The sequence below is a fragment of the Rhinoderma darwinii genome, chromosome 3, assembly GCF_050947455.1.
Source record: "Rhinoderma darwinii isolate aRhiDar2 chromosome 3, aRhiDar2.hap1, whole genome shotgun sequence".
NCBI classification, from domain to species: domain Eukaryota; kingdom Metazoa; phylum Chordata; class Amphibia; order Anura; family Rhinodermatidae; genus Rhinoderma; species Rhinoderma darwinii.
In genome coordinates this window covers 208,397,289-208,416,254 of record NC_134689.1, presented here as the reverse complement: position 1 = coordinate 208,416,254, position 18,966 = coordinate 208,397,289, and the positions used below count along the sequence as shown (strand labels likewise).

At 39.2% G+C, this 18,966-nt stretch overlaps 1 protein-coding gene across 3 annotated transcripts in view; it reads right to left on the bottom strand.

Moving 5' to 3' along the window:
* SLC26A5 (solute carrier family 26 member 5) overlaps positions 1–18,966 on the bottom strand; it is a 47,145-nt gene that overhangs the window by 14,954 nt on the left and 13,225 nt on the right. For all 3 annotated transcript variants that reach the window (XM_075857312.1, XM_075857314.1, XM_075857313.1), the window contains 9 exons: positions 17,584–17,768; positions 14,377–14,541; positions 13,781–13,933; positions 11,941–12,023; positions 8,877–9,024; positions 5,352–5,465; positions 3,948–4,025; positions 3,036–3,131; positions 1,091–1,197 (listed from right to left, as the gene is read on the bottom strand). In XM_075857312.1, coding sequence (XP_075713427.1) covers positions 1,091–1,197; positions 3,036–3,131; positions 3,948–4,025; positions 5,352–5,465; positions 8,877–9,024; positions 11,941–12,023; positions 13,781–13,933; positions 14,377–14,541; positions 17,584–17,768 — 1,129 coding nt within the window. The remainder of the gene's footprint in view (positions 1–1,090; positions 1,198–3,035; positions 3,132–3,947; positions 4,026–5,351; positions 5,466–8,876; positions 9,025–11,940; positions 12,024–13,780; positions 13,934–14,376; positions 14,542–17,583; positions 17,769–18,966) is intronic.

Sequence of the window (18,966 nt, the reverse complement as noted above, 5' to 3'; positions counted from 1 at the left end):
ACAGCATGCTGCACTAATGTATCCAGTAAAATCACCGTCACCCCGAAATCAATGGGTTCCGTTGTCTGCCGGCGGTGTCCGTTGTGCAACGGAACCGTTGCTTCCGTTATTCCCTTGTTCTGCTCCTCTGACAAAGAATAACGGAATGTCACAAAGCAGGCGTGAACCCAGCCTAAGCAATGTGTTCAGCTATAGTTACCAATGTTACTGCTAAAATGAAAAAAAGACAGTCAATGTTGCCCAGCAATGGCTCTCAGAAGAGCCATGCACTAGGTTGCTATGTAAACAATGCAATGTAATCATTGCTACGAGCTACATTTTCATTTACTGAACGTGCCGCTTAAAACAGAAACATGATCAATATAAATCAATAATATACCACATAGTTTTAACCTCTCTTACTTCATTCACACTGGCCAAGCATCATTACGATCAATCAGGAATGAGCAAATCACAATAATTAACTTGTATAAATATATGAATGGCCCAAATTTTGTGAAATCCTATTCCAAGTAAAACCGCCTCAAAAAACATGGGGGCACTCCCTCCGGCTGGAGAAAAAAAGGTTCAACCTGCAGAGGCGACAAGTCTTCTTTACTGTGAGAACTGTGAATCTATGGAATAGCCTACCACAGGAGCTGGTCACTGAAGGGACAGTAGATGGCTTTAAAAAAGGCTTAGATAATTTCCTAGAACAAAAAAATATCAGCTCCTATGTCAATGTGTAGAATTCTTGTTTGAATGTTGATCCAGTTTGATCTCCACTTGGGATCAGGAGGGAAATTTTTCCTTTGAAGAGCAGATTGGTTTATGCCTTATGGGTTATTTTTATATTTTTTATTTATTTTTACCTTCCTCTGGATCAAATCTCTAAAGTTTACCTATACCCTCTTCCCTTTCTCCCATCCCTTGGTTGTGCTTGATGAACATAGCACGGTTGAAAAAAAACAAAAAAAAAAAGACCTATGTGGCTATAATTGACAAATGTAAACAGTACTTTTGTTGGACAGATTAAAACACACCAGCATGCACACTATCCTAAAACAAGAAATACAAAATAAAAAAGGGTCTATAAACTGTAAACTCAAACCTTTGTGTGCGGTAGATGACTGTTATAATGGCAAATGCCACTGCAACAAGTAGACCATAGTCTAGACCTAGGGAAACGGACGCCAAGAACGACACCACCCAGATTGCCTAAAAAGGACAAGAATATTTTATACTTCATTGTGAATTTCCAGAAGGAAAGGTTTTTAACATGATTATTACGAGTAAAAGACTAAACTTATCATATAAATGCATGTAAATCTGGCACATCTCGGAGTACAATTTCTGAATCAAGTGCTGGATATCTCACCGCTAGTACACACAAGGCGATTTCATTTTTTGTAGAACGCAGGTTATATCTCACCGTGGTGGTAACTAAATATGTCCAAATGGAGGAGTTTGGTGTATAAAATTTTGAGATATTGAGTCATATTCAATAAAACTTGTAAAAACGGGGTAAAATTCAGATCATATTGGGATGCACTAGTAGAAAAGTATTCACGCACACTCTTCAGAGGTATTTTGCAAAGTGGAGTATTTATAATTCATTAGGCAGGTGTGTATGAGAACATGCAAAGTAAGCGACACCGTATATTTTGACGATTTAGTCCTCCTGCCTTGCACATACCTTGTCCACTGACGCTGATAGCGCTTCCATACCCTCCCTACTGGCATCCATCTGCGACTTGGAGATTAAGGTAGGATTGAAACGTGGAGATATACCATGTCGCTTACTCTGCATGTTATCATACACACCTGCCTAATGAATTAAAAATTCTATAAGTACTCACCTTTGCAAAATACCTCTGAACAGTGTGCTGTGAATACTTCTCTACTATCAAGTGAATAAATCCCCCCGTTTTACCAGGCACCTCAACTCTAAGTTCAGCGAGTGCCCCCCATCTTCGATATATTATTTAACATATTGGGATGCACGGACACTATTTTGGAAGTACAGAAGTACACTATACTACTGCAATAGTTTTAGGAGTACGTATTACAGTTTGTGAAGTTGATTTTGGTATACTTGAATTCCATCTTTTTTTCTCCCCTTAGCCAGTAGAGGGGTAGGTTTGGTGTGCATAGTTGTATAAAATGCATGAATAATGTTTTGTTGTTTTTGAAGTATTGAAAAGACTAAAATAAAAATAAAATATTGAATGCCGGCAAGTATGATTATGACAACAATATTGATATGTACATCATTTTAAAGTGAGTGCTTTCGGTTTGCTGTTAGCTTTACTTTTCTTGTAAGGATACATTTTTGCGCAGTCCTAACAGGGCTTCCTGACACTTTGTTTTTTCCTAGCCTCTCAGATTACATTCTGCAGGGTTGATTTACTTCACAAATAGTGCAGGGATTGCCACCTCTCACCTTCCACCGACTGCATTCTTGTATCTCTCACATTCAATGTGAAATGAATGGTGATGCAAACGGAAACCTACGCTTTCCGTTTGTGTCTGTCAGGGCTGCGTTCCGACAGAAAGCTCCTACGGAACGTCAGAACGGAGCCCTAGCGTAGATGTGAATGAACGCAGAAACCAAGGAGCTTACAATATAAGTACCTGAGGCAAAGGGAGATAAAATGACTTGCCCAAAGCCACATGGAGCAGGTATTGAAACCAGGACTCCTGGTTCACAGTCCAGTGCTGTAGAGCCACTCCACCTCCCTATGACAATCTGCATAAATAAATGTTGGTTTATGGGAGGTGTCCTTCCAACAAGTTAGTTTAGTAAAAATGAACATATGTTATCCCGGTTAAATAATAACCCTCCACTGAGATAAATAATGACCTCAATACTCAGATTATTAATCCATGTAAAGTGCACGGACAATCTCAGATTTAGCAACATGCTGTATTATCCTTAGATCAGTTATAAACAGATTGTAAAAATAAATACATTGCAGCACTAATCCACAGCACGAAAGATTGATAAAGCTCAATGTGATAGGTCGATAAGCGTGCCAATTTATGTTCACACTCACCAGTTCTAGTCTACTTGTTCGCCAAAGATGTGGGATATCTGCAAATTGCTTGAACATTCCTTTTAAATTCACCATCACTATAGCTGCTAATGCGGTCTAGAATAGAAATATACATCACCTTTTCCATTTAGGTTGCCATACAAAAAGAAGAACAACTCACCCTCACACAAAAAGGTGCAGCAGAAATTTTACAGGTTAAGATGGCCATACATTTGAGATAACCATTGGCCAAACGATCATTCAGCCAACAACTCTTCCTCCCGACTACGGCATCAGCTGAGCGTGCATGTGTTTTTAATAGGGAAGTGTCGGGACGCCACCATACACATTAGATGGTCAGTGGCCGAAATCGGCAGTTTGGCCGACATACATCTAATGTGTCTGGCCACCTTTAGTCTTCATTTGTCAATGAAACATTACACATCAATGAGCTGGTTGTTTAAAGCCCCTTTCACACAGCAGTATTTTGATCAGTATATTGCATCAGTATTTGGAAGCAAAAACCAAGAGTGAGTGGCCATATTCACAGATGTGCTTGTTCCACCAGAGGGGGACCTGCTCTTTGCGGTGGCTCTGGCTGATAGGGGGGAGTTCTGAGCGGGACAACCCCCTCCTTTGCATTCAATAGGTCTTGTCTGAAGCGGACAATTGGGTCATACATTATCTCAGACAACAAAAAGATCCAAAACATGACTGATCATACTTTCAGCAGACAGTGGTTATTGGTGTTACATTTTTATACAATCATCAGCCAAAATCTAATTTCAGACAATTTTTATCTATTGTGCATTGTAGCTTAAGTAGTTAGCACTATTTTACGTGATAAATATTGTAATTTGTACTGTTGTTTCACAAATAGTCGATCTATGGTCATCAATGTGCTAGTACAAACAGAAGACAATATATACATACCTGTGGCAACGGTTCAAAGAGGTATCCAATGACCAATATGACCAACAGCACCATAAAAGAGGACAACAGACCTGCAATCTAATTGTATATACCTATTAATGAAACCACCACACAAACAATATTTAATAAAAGCCCTTTCTATAAGTGCATACTGTTCCTCATCTCGGCCTGTGCATTTTCACACTTTTTATACATTTTAGGTAATACAATAATCTGACCACAAACAATAGAAAACAACGATATTTTTTTCGTTTACGTAATTAGTTCATAACCAGAAGTGATCGATACCTCAGTCCAAAACAAAATGTAACCTTGTGAAATGCCACAAGTTAAGATTTCCTTTTATATCGGAGACTACTCAAATACTTGGTTTTCAATTTGGTAGAAGAAAGGTGAGCAGTCTGGACCCTGCCACCATAGGCTCCGCTGACAGTCTTAGCAGATCTGAGGGTGAAAATAGCATTGCATGTAGCACTATCCTTCTCATTAAAATGACAGAAACCATGACACACTACATTATAAGTCAATGGAGTCTGTCGGGCGACGGTGGTGTCCAACATGTGACGGATCCGGCAGAGCATTATGGCTTAAATTATAATCGGATGCCACCCAGATAGTGCGAACTCCATCTTAGGCCATTGTCTGCTTTGCATTTGCAAAAAAATAAAATTAAAATAAAGACAGGTTCCATCCATATGTGTCATCCGTTTTTCTCCTCTGCAATAAGTTCCTGGTTTCACTTTTATTTTTCTTCTGCATTTCTTTATCAGCTGATCCATGAAAGACAGCACATGGATGTCGTCCATTTGCTATCCGTTTTTTTCACGCACCCATAAACTTCAATGAGCGAGTCGGATCCGCAGAGACGGAGCAGAATAGCTGTGAGTTTCTTGCAATAGACACACGCTCCATTGAATATAAAAACAACGTGTGAACAGCCCCATTGACTTGAATGGGTCAATGTGCTGTCCGTTGTTAAAATGGACAGCACGTGGACAAGTAATATGTTCATGGGAATAAGGCTAAAAATCCTTTATTAGCTGGTTAAAAAAACAATAATCCTCAGAATGTCCCTTGTACAGTGTCACTAACATACTTTTAGTGTAATCGTAATAGTAAATAGGGAATGGTGTCGGTAGACTGGGGACAGTTTTTTTTATTTTTGAGAATGACGTTGACATACATTCTCTGTATTGATGCATCAAAGGAGTGTGTGACACCGTGCGCTGTAGCGGAGGATGGCGTGGATGTGCTGGGAGAAATGTGTGTTTTTAGGTCCTTGTTTTAGGAGAAGAATTTAACGAGGTTTACACGATTTTATTAAAACGTTGTAAAATTGTAATTTTCTCAGGAAAAAACAAAAACAAAAAAAATGATTGTTTCATGAACATAAATGACACATACCTGTGTATTGCCCCCAGTGCTCTCCTGAACCAGACTACGTGACATTGAGCAAGTCACCGCAAATGTTTGAAAGAAAGAGCCAACAGAATTGCACAATCCTAGTGCAATGAGTTCCTGAAAATTGCAAACATTTCAGTGTCAGATTTAATACACCTAAAGGCCATGTACATCTTGGAAGCTACATTTTTATTAATCAATGTTTTAAAGGATTTGAAAGCTTTTAACCCCTTCGGGACTGAGCCATTTTTTGATTTTTCATTTTAGTTTTTCACTTCCCACAGTCCAAGAGCCATAACTTTTTTATTTTTCCATTACTAGAGTGGTGTGAGGGCTTATTTCTTGCGGGAGGAGATGTAGTTTCTTTTGGTACCAGTTATAGTTCCATATAATGTACTGGGATGTTGGAAAAAACTGCTATTCCTCAAATGTTTTTTGTGTTTCGTTTTTACAGCTTTCTCCGTGCGGTAAAATCGATAACTTATCTGTATTCTGTGGCTCAATACGATTACGGCGAGACCAAATTTACATAGGGTTGTTTTTTATATTTTACTACTTTTATTGATAAAAAAAACCTTTTGTTAAAAAAAAAAAAAAAAAAGTTTAGTGTCGCCACATTCTGAGAGCCATACCTTCTTACATTTTTTTACCGTTTGAGCCGTGTGAAGGCATATTTTATGCGGGACGAGCTGTAGTTTTTATCGGTACCATTTTTTTGGTACGTAGAACTTTTCAGCACTTATTAAATTTTTTTTGAGGGCTAAGTTGACCAAAAAACTGCGATTTTGCAGTTTTAAATTTTCTACGGCGTTCACCGTGCACGCTAAATAACGCTACATTATAATAGTTCAGACTTTTACGGACGCAGCGATACCAATTTTGTTTATTTTTTACATTACATTAGGGGAAGAATGGGAAAAAGTTTTTTTTTTAACTTTTAATATATATATTTTTCACTATTAAAAACTTTTAACTTTTTTTTTTTTTTTTACACTATTTATTTATTAGCCACCTTAGGGGACTTGAACCAGCGATCGTTAGATAAACTAACGTATTGCACAATATTGTATTGTATATTTTTACAGGCTTCTGTTAAGCCCTGCCGCAGGTTAGCAGAGGCAGAGTGAAGGTAGACCTGGGGGCCTTCATTAGGCCCCTGGGCTGCCATGACAACCATCATCACCCCTCGATCTCGTTGCAGAGGGGGGGGGGGGTGAGCTGTCGGAGGGGGCCGCCCCCTCTTTTCAACGCCTCAGAGCTGAGGTCGCTATTGACCGCAGCATCTGGGGGGGTTAAACAGCCAGGAAGAGCGCGATCGCTGCTCCTGGCTGTTAGTCCCAGGTGTCCGCTGTAAAATACAGCTGACACCCGCAGAATATGGAGCGCGCTCCAAACATCACCCCTCGCACCCGGACGTAATAGCACGTCTGGGTGCGAGAAGGGGTTAAAATAAGTTTGATTAAAGTTTTTTTACTTTTTAAAGATACAGCTTCTATGTATCCTGTATATATAGCTGTATCGTTTCATCAAAGCTTCTATGTATACAGGATACAAGTTTTTCATAAAACTTAATTTAAAAATTTGTTTGAAATTACATAAAACATTGATTTTTTTAAAAAAAATGAATTACGCTCCAAAGGCCTTTAACAGCAGGAAAAACGTTTTGTTAATTTATATGACACCATCATATTCTGCAGCAGTTTAACCCTTTCAGGGCCAGGCTATTTTTAGTTTTTCCATTTTAGTCTTTTCCTCCCCATCTTTCAAGAGCCATATTTTTATTATTGCTCCGTTGATATAGCCATACGAGGTCTTGTTAAACCTCAGCAATTTCTCTATTGTTATTTGGGTTCCGTTTTTATGGCGTTCCCAGTGCGGTTAAAAAAAAAAAAAAGGACATGCATGCTAACTTTATATATATGACTTTTTATTCCATTTATTGGAAGAGAATAGGTTACCAAAAAACAGCAACTCAAATTTTTTTTGGGGGGGGGGTTTAAAGGCGTTTTTTGTGGGATAAATAATGTTATATTATAATGGTTTTAAGGGAGAAACATGGCAGACCTGGAGGCCTTCATAAGGGCATCGGATGCCATGACATCTCATCAGCAGGTTGTCAGCTGTAATATGTGAGCTTGCTCCATATTCCCCCTGACTCTCCTGCTAGGACGTACATTCAGGGCCATTTGGGGGAAGGGGTTATAAAGTAAAAAATGTGTAATAAAAGTACAAAAAGACTAATGTCCACAAATAGTATGCACAAGTTCTAGTACGTGGCTTTAGGACCAGTTCAGGACCAGGTGATTTTGAGCAGGACCAGGTATGGTTTAACAATCTTTTAGCACGCATTGGTTAAATGGCTGTAGCTTTTTTTATTGGGCAAGCGAGGCGATTTTTCCTATGTTTTTTTTTAGAACAACGCAGCTTTCTTTTCTTATTTTTATACGCACAATTTATGCTTTTTCTGAATTTCTAGGTTTATAGTTTGAAAATAAATAAATAAAAAATAATAGTAAAAAAACCAAAACACTTTAGCCAATTATTACTGGTCATAATTTTACCCTAAAATAGACTTTGTATTTTTTATTTAATTTATTTTTGCTTTTTTTTACTTTTATTATGATGGTCTGTCCCTCAATTGTCAGAAAACACCATTGGGTGACTTATTTAATTAAATTTTTTTACACTATACTTTTCCACCTATAACTGCATCTGCAAAGTAGCCCATCTTACAGGGGAAACCAGCCCTGTTATAGTGATAATTGTCACTGTTAGTGCTGGGCTGGTTAGACCCGGCAGCAGCCCCCCCCACTACCAGTCACATGATCACCAGGACCTATAGAGGCAGTGTATGTGAAACCCGAGAAGATAGAAGTAGTGAAAAAAAACTTTTGTAGTCTTTCCACGGTCCTCGGCAGTCACTGACAGCCGGAAACCGGACATTCAGGTGACCGATCGCTTGGGCAGCCAGTTAATGCCCAAGCTTTAGATATACTATAGCGGAAGCTTTAAGGACGAGGACTGCCTGCCGTAATATACAGTGGGCGGTCCTGAACAGAAGACAATTTTCAGCCAAAACGTGAATAAGTTGTCCAGGAGAGAGAAATGAATGCGTCTGCTGCTGCATTTAGCTCACAGGGTTGCGCTCTAATACATTGTAACAAACCCTCAGCAGTGAGACTTACGAAGCCGGCTTCTTGATATAAAAACAATTACAAGGATTATGTTCCACCAGATAAAACCCTGGTCCATATGCCCCATTATGGCACCTGGGTGTCAAAGAGGGGAGTTCTCTCAAATCAACATCATGCCCTATATGTTGTGGAAACGTTGCGTATTTTCACTGCCAATTTTCCCTCATTGCAACGCGAGGAGTGAAATTTGCGACTGTATCTGCAACGAAATCTGCATTCAACACATGCAGATTTTGGTGCGGATTTGTAGACCAGTTCACCAGTGTAGTGTGTGTGCGCAGTGCGAATCTAGCATGACAATGTAGAAGTATTAATAGTTTTATTGTTTACCCACCTGATTTCCACTAACTGCATATCCATGTTTAAGTGCAAATGTTTTGGCCATCGAAATAGTCATGGAAAATCCAACAACTGCTATTGCCACTGAATCTACAAAAACTTCAGAGAAGAGGCTAACATCTGGGAGGTCCAGGGGACGAAACCTACAAGATATAAATTCTCATTCTCGCATTTGTAAAAAAAAAAAAATATGAACACAAAAGCAGCATGTGTATGTTATATATAATCAATCATGATAGCAATGACTGTAAAGTAATTATTGCTCATATTATAACATAGTATCATTATCAGATGATAATGGTATTAGGCTACATTCACACAACCGTTTTTAGAACAATGTATCACACAGCCGTTTTGTTTTTTTTAAATTTAACGGCGGGAGTACTGGCAGTCAAAAAATAGGGCATGTCCTATTTTTGGCTGTTTTCACAGCCAGCTGGCCCTCCATAGAACTCAATGAATCAGTATTTAAGGGCCGTTTATCAGGAATCAATCTTTGTGACGGCCATTAAAAACAGGTCCTGGCCAAGAGGACTCCCAGGGCACAACTCTACTTTAAGCGCGGAGCCCGTGGAAGCCCTTAACGTTACTGCCGGAATCACCAGCCAGAGCGCCGGCAACGCTCTGGCTGAGGATCCCGCCCCTAGAGAGAGCCCCTCACGTCACTGACCCTATATGGGCATTGACGTCAGGGGATCCCCCTGGAGCGGAATCTCTGGCCAGAGCGTTGCCGACGTTCTGGCCAGGCATTCCACTCCTGGAGGAGCCCCTGGCGTCACTATCCATATATGGACAGTAACATCAGGGGATCCGCCTGGAGCGGAATCCCTGGTTATAGCATTGGCAACGCTCTGGCTAGGAATTCCGCTCTTAGAGAGAGCCCCAATGCAGGGGGGGGGGGGTATTTGTTGCTATCCACAGGGGGAGGGTGTCATGTGGCACTATCTTCAAGTGTCTGTTCTAGATAGTGCACTATCTAGAACGAACAGCGTGGCACAATCTACATGGGTACTTGCTATTTTTATGAAAGTAGACACTTTACACACTGAAAAAATTCCACCCAGCACTTTACATTTATAAGAGCCTTCATGCAATTTTGAATCAAAGTGTTAGTTTGGGTATTAATTATTATTTTTTTTTTTTTTTATAAAAGTCATGTTTGTGGACAATTGTCTACCCTAAGCCTGAGCTGCGCCACCAAATAATAAAAGTTCGAGATGTGAAAAGTGCAAACATGCCCCTTATGCCCACACGCACATATCTTTACATAATTAAAAGACCACCAATTTTATATAAGCTAGGAATATGAGCACATGCTTGAACAACATACAAATAAGGCTCAGGGTTTCCACAAATCCTGACATTGGTTATCCTCAGCCTATACGAAATAAGTATACTCCTAACTATGCCCTGTGTGTTGAGTTTAGTGTATTGCATGCAGTATAATCTAACCATGTGCTTTTGTATCCCATATCTAAGTTTGTTGGCTTTTTTTAGTTGTTGCCCTCTTTTGGGTTTCTGTTTATGATGATTCTACAGTATTCTCATGCCTCCAACAGATCTCTAACTATGTTTGATCCTATATATAAAACAAATCAGAATTGTTTCTCTGAAGCCCTAGATATTAAGGTTTATTCAACTTTTTGAAAGATTTTCATGTAAAATACTGAATGCATTACGGATGGTCATGGACTTATGCTTTGCCTGTGGAGACTATTGTTCATTTCCTCTATTGTATCTGTGTCTGTACTGTAGATCACCTTTTCTAAACCAAAAATATAAATAAAAGGGTTTAAAAAGACCAAAAATGTCAGCAACCCAGATTCTTGATCAAATGATGATGATCCGACTAGGGGTAAGGGGTGATTAGTGCTGCATACCTGTTGCGGAATTTCTCACTCCTCTAGTGGGGAAGAGATAGAAATTAAAAAATAAAAAAAGACCCCAGAAAAGTTTCAGAATCCGAGTTTGGCAGATGCCAGGAAAATGATACCTACAGGAATACATAGTACCTACTGTAAAATTTTGGAGAGGAGAGATAATGGTCTGGGACTGTTTTTGAGGGTTTGGGCTAGGCTCCTTATTTATAGTGAAGAGTAATGTTAATACTACAGCATGCAAAGACATTTTATATACTTGTAGTATACAAGTGGGTCTTAGTGGTCTCTTTTCTGTGATTCGTGACTCTCCAACCCCATGACAAACAATTATTAATACAGAGAGAGATAGGAACATTCAAAGGGCTGCTAACTACCTTCAGAAACGTAAGATCCTGTTAGGGCATGTTCGCTCGGCTTATTTTCCGGAGCATAAAACAATCGCATTACGCTCCGAAACACATCTCAAAACACACTTGCAAACAGCTTCCCATTGATTTAAATGGTAAAAAGCTGTACAATTCATTTTACATCGCGGTTTAAAAAATACGCCTCGCAATAAAATAAGTGACATGTCACTTCTTGAGGTGTTTTTTAAGCAGATTTTTTTTAAACATTTCCAATAGACAATGCAAAAACGCTTTGAAAAACAAAAACACTTTAAAAAAAACACCTGGCTACAGAGGCGGATTTCTCTTGAAATCAGCCTCATCTTTTCCTGCTTCACACAAGCTGTGTAAACATCCCCTTAGTATAGAGCAATGTAGGGCCATGGAGGATCTAAGAATGTTGTAGTATGGGGGCACTCTGACTCGCACATTTGTGTGGTTATTGATGTAGTGGCCATTTTATGGTCACTGCTATGTGAAGGCACACTTTTATAGATCATTCTGTATGGTGGCACAATAGTATAAGCTATTCTGTGTTGATGTTATTACTGTGCTGGCACTGCTATTACTACACTGAGGCATGGACATTGCATCGTGGAATAGTTTGGGCACAGTCTGCTGTAAAGCACTACAAATAGATTTCAGAAATTTGCTGCAACGTTTGCTTCTATGTATCCATGGTTGGGCCTCCTGAACAGTAGCGAGCCATTACTGTGGCTCCCAAAAGTCAGCTAGCTGTCCACCCCAGATAGAAACCAATGATAAATACATTTTTAATTGTAAAATCTCTTACCCAGTTGGAATATTGCCAACCACATTTACTTCATAGGACTTTTCAAGATTAAGTCCAGCGGAAACTCCAGTTGTGATTATTACCTTAAAATAATAGTGTGAAATAATTAAAAACATTTTTTTTCAATTTAAACAGAAAATGAAGCACTTTTTTGTTTTTGTGCTGGCAATAGTTTTAGGAATGTTAGAAATGTGGCTACGTGTTTCCATATTACAGCACTGGGCTGCATTGATACATTTGTTTTCTCGCTACCATCTAATCACATTCAACCCCATTTTTAGCATGTGATCACGGCAAATTACTGAACCACAAAATGCTGCGGACATTAAAAAGGTGACGAAACCACTACCAATAGTGCATTCTGCGTGTTTCCATAAAATAACGCAGCGTGTGAATGCGGTCTAAGGCTGCAGGATACACTCACTGTTCATCAATATCCCACACTACTGAGCTCATCGCAGGAGCATTGGCGAGTATAGATTTGAAAAATCAATTAGCAATTTGTTAGCCGTTCGGATGCATTTGCGATAGAGGTTTGAAATTCACTCCTGGGGAATTTAGAAAAATATAGGCAAATTGATTCTCCCATTGTAATCTATGGACTGGTGAATGAGCATACGATTTGCTCATCTCTATTGTGGAGTTGTGACAACGGCATAAGAACCTTTTAATGGGTTGGAGAACTTATCATGGGCACCTCAGCTGGTCCACACATTTAATACAGAACTCAGATATAATATATAACCATACTAATAGATGTGTATTAAAATATTCCACACAATATTTTACATATCTTCAAAACACAATGGCAAGGTAGAAATGTGACTTTTGTTTTCTTTAAAAAAAAAAAAAAAATAATCTATAGCATATCTCAAGGCCACACAATATCTTAAATGGTTTCAGAAATATTCACTTATTTTAAAACAAACAAAAAAGGAGGACCTTGAATATAGTACTTGAGTATATAGCCATCACTAGTTAAAGAGGCCCTGTCACCACATTATAAGTGCCCTATCTCCTACATAATGAGATGGGCGCTATAATGTAGGTGACAGCAGTGCTTTTTATTTAGAAAAACGATTATTTAAGTTATGAGCGATTTTAGATTTATGCTAATGACTTTCTTAATGCCCAACTGGGCGTGTTTTCACTTTTGACCAAGTGGGCGTTGTACAGAGGAGTGTATGACGCTGACCAATCAGTGACCAATCAGCGTCATACACTTCTCTCCATTCATTTACACAGCACATAGTGATCCTGAGTTGATCACTATGTGCAATCACTTACACACACACTAACTTTACTGCATCTTGACAGTAAATAGACATCGCGTCCAACCAGGACGGGATGTCTATTCACAATCCCGACACTTCGGTAACGTTTGTGTGTGACTTACCAGTTGGGCATTAAGAAAGTCATTAGCATAAATCTAAAAGAGGTCATAACTTGGTGAAAATAGATTGTTTTTCTAAATAAAAAACACTGCCGTTGCCTACATTACAGCGCCCATCTCCTTATGTAAGAGATAGGGCACTTATGTGGTGACAGCCTCTTTAACATGGGCTAACCCTTCAATGCATTTGCTTACATTCACCATGTCCAAGAACAAAAGTATATGCACGTAGGGTTCTACGTACATATCCCACCTCATCCAATGACACAATGGATGTAAACAGATTGTGCAGTCCCTGTAGCTGCGGTCCCCAAGATCTGCTTTGGGGACTTTAAGCAGAACATACATTTCATACTGTGAGGATATCTTTTGTTTTTATTTTGTTTTTTTTGTACTATTCCAGGAAACCTCTTCAACGTGAATATTTGATAAAAGTCCAGTACTTACAACAATTATCTCCATGGGAATTGGAACTGGTAATTTCTTTTTAAATCGATCATTAATTTCCTTAGCACCCAGCAGTAACACCATACATATAATCCCGACAATCAGGGTGGCAATATTGGTCGCTGCGATATTGGACAATACTGCAATTAAACTCTGAGACAGACAAAGAGAAGTTAAAGACACCCAGACTCTGACTGGTCTAGAAATAAGCTTAAAGTTCCATTCTGCAAATTTTATATTCTTAAAAAACCCACTTTTCTCTTTCTTTCTTTTTTTTTTTTTTATTATGTTCGAATACAAAACGGTTTTGCAAAGTATTTTAAGCATTAGATAATGGAGAGCATGGTTTTAAATAGTCCATTGAATTTACCATTATAACCTGCTCTAATGTCATTATCCATATCACGGTCAGTACGAATCCCAAATCGAAAATTATACTCCAGGGGGAATTTATACTCCACAAGCTACAATGCATTGGAATAACGGTCTATTGTTGTCAGCAGAATATAATCCTAAAAATATGTAACAGGTCAGGTTGATGCAGAAATAGACAGCCCTTTATAACATTATCAAAAGAACATAAAACGTAAACTTACATTGATGACTGCTAGAGGTCCGCTGTATCTTTTAGTTTTAATTCCCAAGAGGTATTTCAGCTGAGATGTGAAGACATGAACTGCTGCTGCTGTTGTGAATCCTCTTACCAAAGGTTCAGTCAGGTAGATGGCTACAAAGCCAAATCGAAGTATGCCTAGGCACAGCTTGGAAAAATACACGTCACGTCAGTACACCATAGTCCTAAATTATTACTTAAACACTAAAACATAAGGGAGGGATGGAAGAGCAGCCTGAGAGGGGTTGTGCTCCAGACTATCTCAGATACTTCCTTTATAGGTAAGGCTTGTCATACATTAGGGATTTACGACGGCTGTTGGTCTGTACTGGACGACAACGTCATAAATTAATAAGACAAATCACCGATCGATCTCTGCCTTGATCGGTGGCCTGGTCTGGGCTTCAACTGATGGGATGCAGATATGTCATTTGGCATGAATGACTTTCCAAGACTGCACCTGACAGATCAACTTTTCCATAGATATCAACCTTCAGCGAGCGTCTGTCACGAAAAGATGCCGACAGCAGAAAATGGTCTGTGTCGACTGCGCTATTGATCCTGTCAAAACGACGGAACCCCGTCACAACGGTGACAGACGGAAACCATTAGATAGGTTTCAGTCACCATTGAGATCAATGGTGAGGGAAACTTAGCTTAGGTTTCAGTTTGCTTTTCCGTTGAGGGATTAACCCGACGGAAACCTCAGACGGAAACCCCTCAACGGAACACAGATGGTGATGTGAATACAGCCATACGTTTTTCTGAAACAGTGCTCCAATTCTCCTTCATAGACAAATGTAACCCTTTCGCTGCCTCAACAATTTTCACACTTAACATGCAAAACTAAAACCTCAATTATAAAATAAAAGATATCAAAAATAATATACCCTATACCTATATATTGCAGAGAGCAGACACCTGGAGCATTGTGGAAATGCCACCAAGCACTTCACACTCATGGGTGCCTTCATTAAAGTGTAACATTGTGTAAAAAAATATATAAAAAGTCATGTTTGTGGCAAAGTTGGAGACGCACAACACATCCTAAGGGCGGGTTCACACATGGCGGAATTCCACTTAAATTCCGCTGCGGACACTCCGCAGCGTTAATCCGCAGCGGAGCCGTTTCTCCATTGACTTTCACTTTAATTTAGCAGTGTTCGTTTACACGATGCGTACAATTCCGCTGCGGAGCATAGGCTGCGGAGCGGAATTTGGTGTCCGCAGCATGCTCTGTCTGTTGCGGAGCAGTGGCGGACTCATGGCGGAATTTCTCCATTGACTTCAATGGAGATTCTAAGTTCCGCAATGAAGTCCGCAGCTGTCATGCACATGTCATGTGTGCTGCGGATGCGTCTTGCTTTTTTAACTTGACATTTCTTCATTCTGGCTGGACCTATGTATTTCTAGGTCTACAGCCAGACTGAGGAAGTCAATGGGGCTCCCGTAATGACGGGAGCGTTGCTAGGAGACGTCAGTAAATAGTCACTGTCCAGGGTGCTGAAAGAGTTAAGCGATCGGCAGTAACTGTTTCTGCACCCGGGACAGTGACTACCGATCCCAATATACATGTATCTGTAAAAAAACATATAAGTTCATACTTACCGAGAACTCCCTTCGTCTGTCTCCAGTCCGGCCTCCCAGGATGACGTTTCAGTGTAAGTGACGGCTGCAGCCAATCACAGGCAAAGCACAGGCTGCAGCGGTCACATGGACTGGCGCGTCATCCAGGGAGGTCGGGCTGGATGCCGAAAGAGGGACGCGTCACCAAGACAACGGCCGGTAAGTATGAAAATCGTTTACTTTCACTAGGGAAAGTGCTGTCCCTTCTCTCTATCCTGCACTGATAGGGAGAAGGGAAGCACTTTTCCTGCAGTCCGCAGCGGCCAGTCCGCATCAATGTACTGCACATTTTGTGCAGATCCGCTGCAGAATCTGCAACGCAGATTCTGTGCGGCATCGATGCGGACAGTTGCGGAGGAATTCCGCCATGTGTGGTCATGCCCTAAAAATAAAAGTACAAGATGTGCAGAGCTAATACAGGCCACTTATGCCTTTGTCTACTTGCACATATCTTGACCAGAGCAAAACAGACCAAAAAACCATGCAAACCAGATTCTGGTAAACATCAGTAATGAAGTCAGTAAATGGTCCGATTAGGGGCAGGGGATGATTTCATGTGCATCTGCTCATCGCGGTCGTAGAAAAGAAAAGACCCCCATAAATGTGACAGAGAGCACACGTCCTTTGTGATTGTATGGGGTGATAACATGAAGAAAGGTTACGGTTAACAGCATGTTGAATGGCGTAAAAATGAATAGGTAATAATATATATATATATATAACCCCGAAAAATGTTCCATAAAAAAATAAAAATAAGTTGTAAAAAAAAATTACCCAAAACAATTATACATATTTGGTGTTGCTGTAATCCCACTGACCTATGACACAAAAGGTAACATGTTATTTATACTGCACGGCGTAAATTTAAAGCGCAGAAAAAGCAATGATAGAATTGCTGTTTTTTCCATCCTCAATAAAAGCTAATCAATATGTACCCTAAACATGGTTCTATTAAAAAATAGAATTTGTCGCGCAAAAAACAAGCCCTCATATAGTAACATCGAAGGAAAAACTAAAATAAAAGTTGCGGCTCGTGGAATGAAACAATGAAAAAAGACGAAGCATCTAAAGATGGATGCCCTAAAAAAATCTATCCAAATTAGACCGGTCCTAAAGGGGTTAAATATATAACAGTATGCAGTAAGCTCCCTCTAGTGGCGGCTACAGACAGCCAGCTTATGTTTTCAATCTATGCAGGTAAAATGTAAAAGAACTGGGAATAAAACAGCGCTGCCAACATCCAGAAGAATCATGCAGTGTTGGAGTAAAAGAGTTTAAATCACCATATAAAAAATATAGAACACATACATTTTTTTTAAATCTCAGTCTATGCAGGGGATTTGAAGCTCTGGCTCTGAAAAATCTAGATCTGACCACCATAAGGGCATATTAAGAATTTATTACACAGGATTTTGAACCTATTTAATTAAAAAAAACAATTATATTTAATGCAGAAATTCAATTAAAGAAAAATTCCTGTCACAGGTAAAGCATCTAAAAAAAAAATGAAAAAAAAATACATGTATATTGTGAGTAGTACAGCTCCCAAGCAGTAAAAGCGTACCTGAATAAGACCAGAAAGCAAAGTGATTGCCACAGCTACTCTCACTCGCATTGCATCTCTTGCTTCAATCTTCTCTAAGTGCTCGGTGCTGTTTGTAACATTGGCTCCCACTATATCAAACATTTCATCTGGGGCTATTCGAATAGCAACTCCACCAATCATCAGGCTGATAACAGCGAATGTTCCTGTAAAGCAGCACAGAAATGTTTATGAAAATAAAGATTTTTCAAGTGAAAAAGGAAATACAATGAAAATAAAACTTTCAGCAAAAAGTTAAAAACAACAAAAGCCCATACGTACACAGCAACCCTGGGGAAGAGAAAGATAGCGCACGCACACACACCTCAATGAATTTGCGTATCATCGAAAAGTTTATTTCAGTAATTCAATTCAAAACGTGAAACTCATATTATATAGATTCATTACACACAGAGTGATCTATTTCCAGCATTTTTTTCTGTCTCAGAAAATTTGATTATATAAGCTCAATTTCAAAAATGATTTTTAACCCCTTAATGACCGGGCCATTTTGCACGTTAATGACCAAGGATTATTTTTTGTTTTTTCACGGTCGCATTCCAAGAGTCGTAACTTTTTTTTTTATTCCGTCGACATTGCCGTATAAGGGCTTGTTTTTTGCGGGACGAGTTGCATTTTGTAATTGTACCATTTTTAGATGCTTACAATATATTGATTAACTTTTATTAACTTTATTTTAGGAGAGAATTGAAAATAAGCAGCTATTCCAGCACTGATTTTCACGTTATAAATTTACACCGTTTACTATGCAGCGTAAATAACATGTTCACTTTATTCTATGGGTCGGCACGATTACGGGGATACCAAATATGTAGAGGTTTTATGTTTTTTCTACGTTTGCACAATAAAAAGCCTTTTAGAAAAAAATTACTTGTTTTTGCATCGCCGCATTCCAAGAGCCGTAACGTTTTTATTTTTCCGTCGATGTGGCCGTATGTGGGCTTGATTTTTGCGGGACAATGTGTAGTTTTCATTAGTACTATTTTGGGGTACATAGGACTTATAGATTAACTTTTATTTTATTTTTTATGGGGGGAATGGGAGAAAAGAGAGAATTTTGCCGTTTTTTTGCGTTTTCTTTGGACGCCGTTCATCCGGCGGTTTAATTAATGTGTTCATTTTATTGGTCAAGTTGTTACGATCGCGGGGATACCATATATGTGTATGTGTTATTTGTTTTGACAGTTTTACTAAATAAAACCACTTTTTGGGCCAAAAAAGTAGTTTTATTTGACTTTGACTGTAGTTATTTATTTTTTTTCACAAACTTTATTTAACGGATTGTCATTTTTTTTTTTAAAGTCCCATCAGGACACTTCACTATGGGATCTGTTGATCGCATAT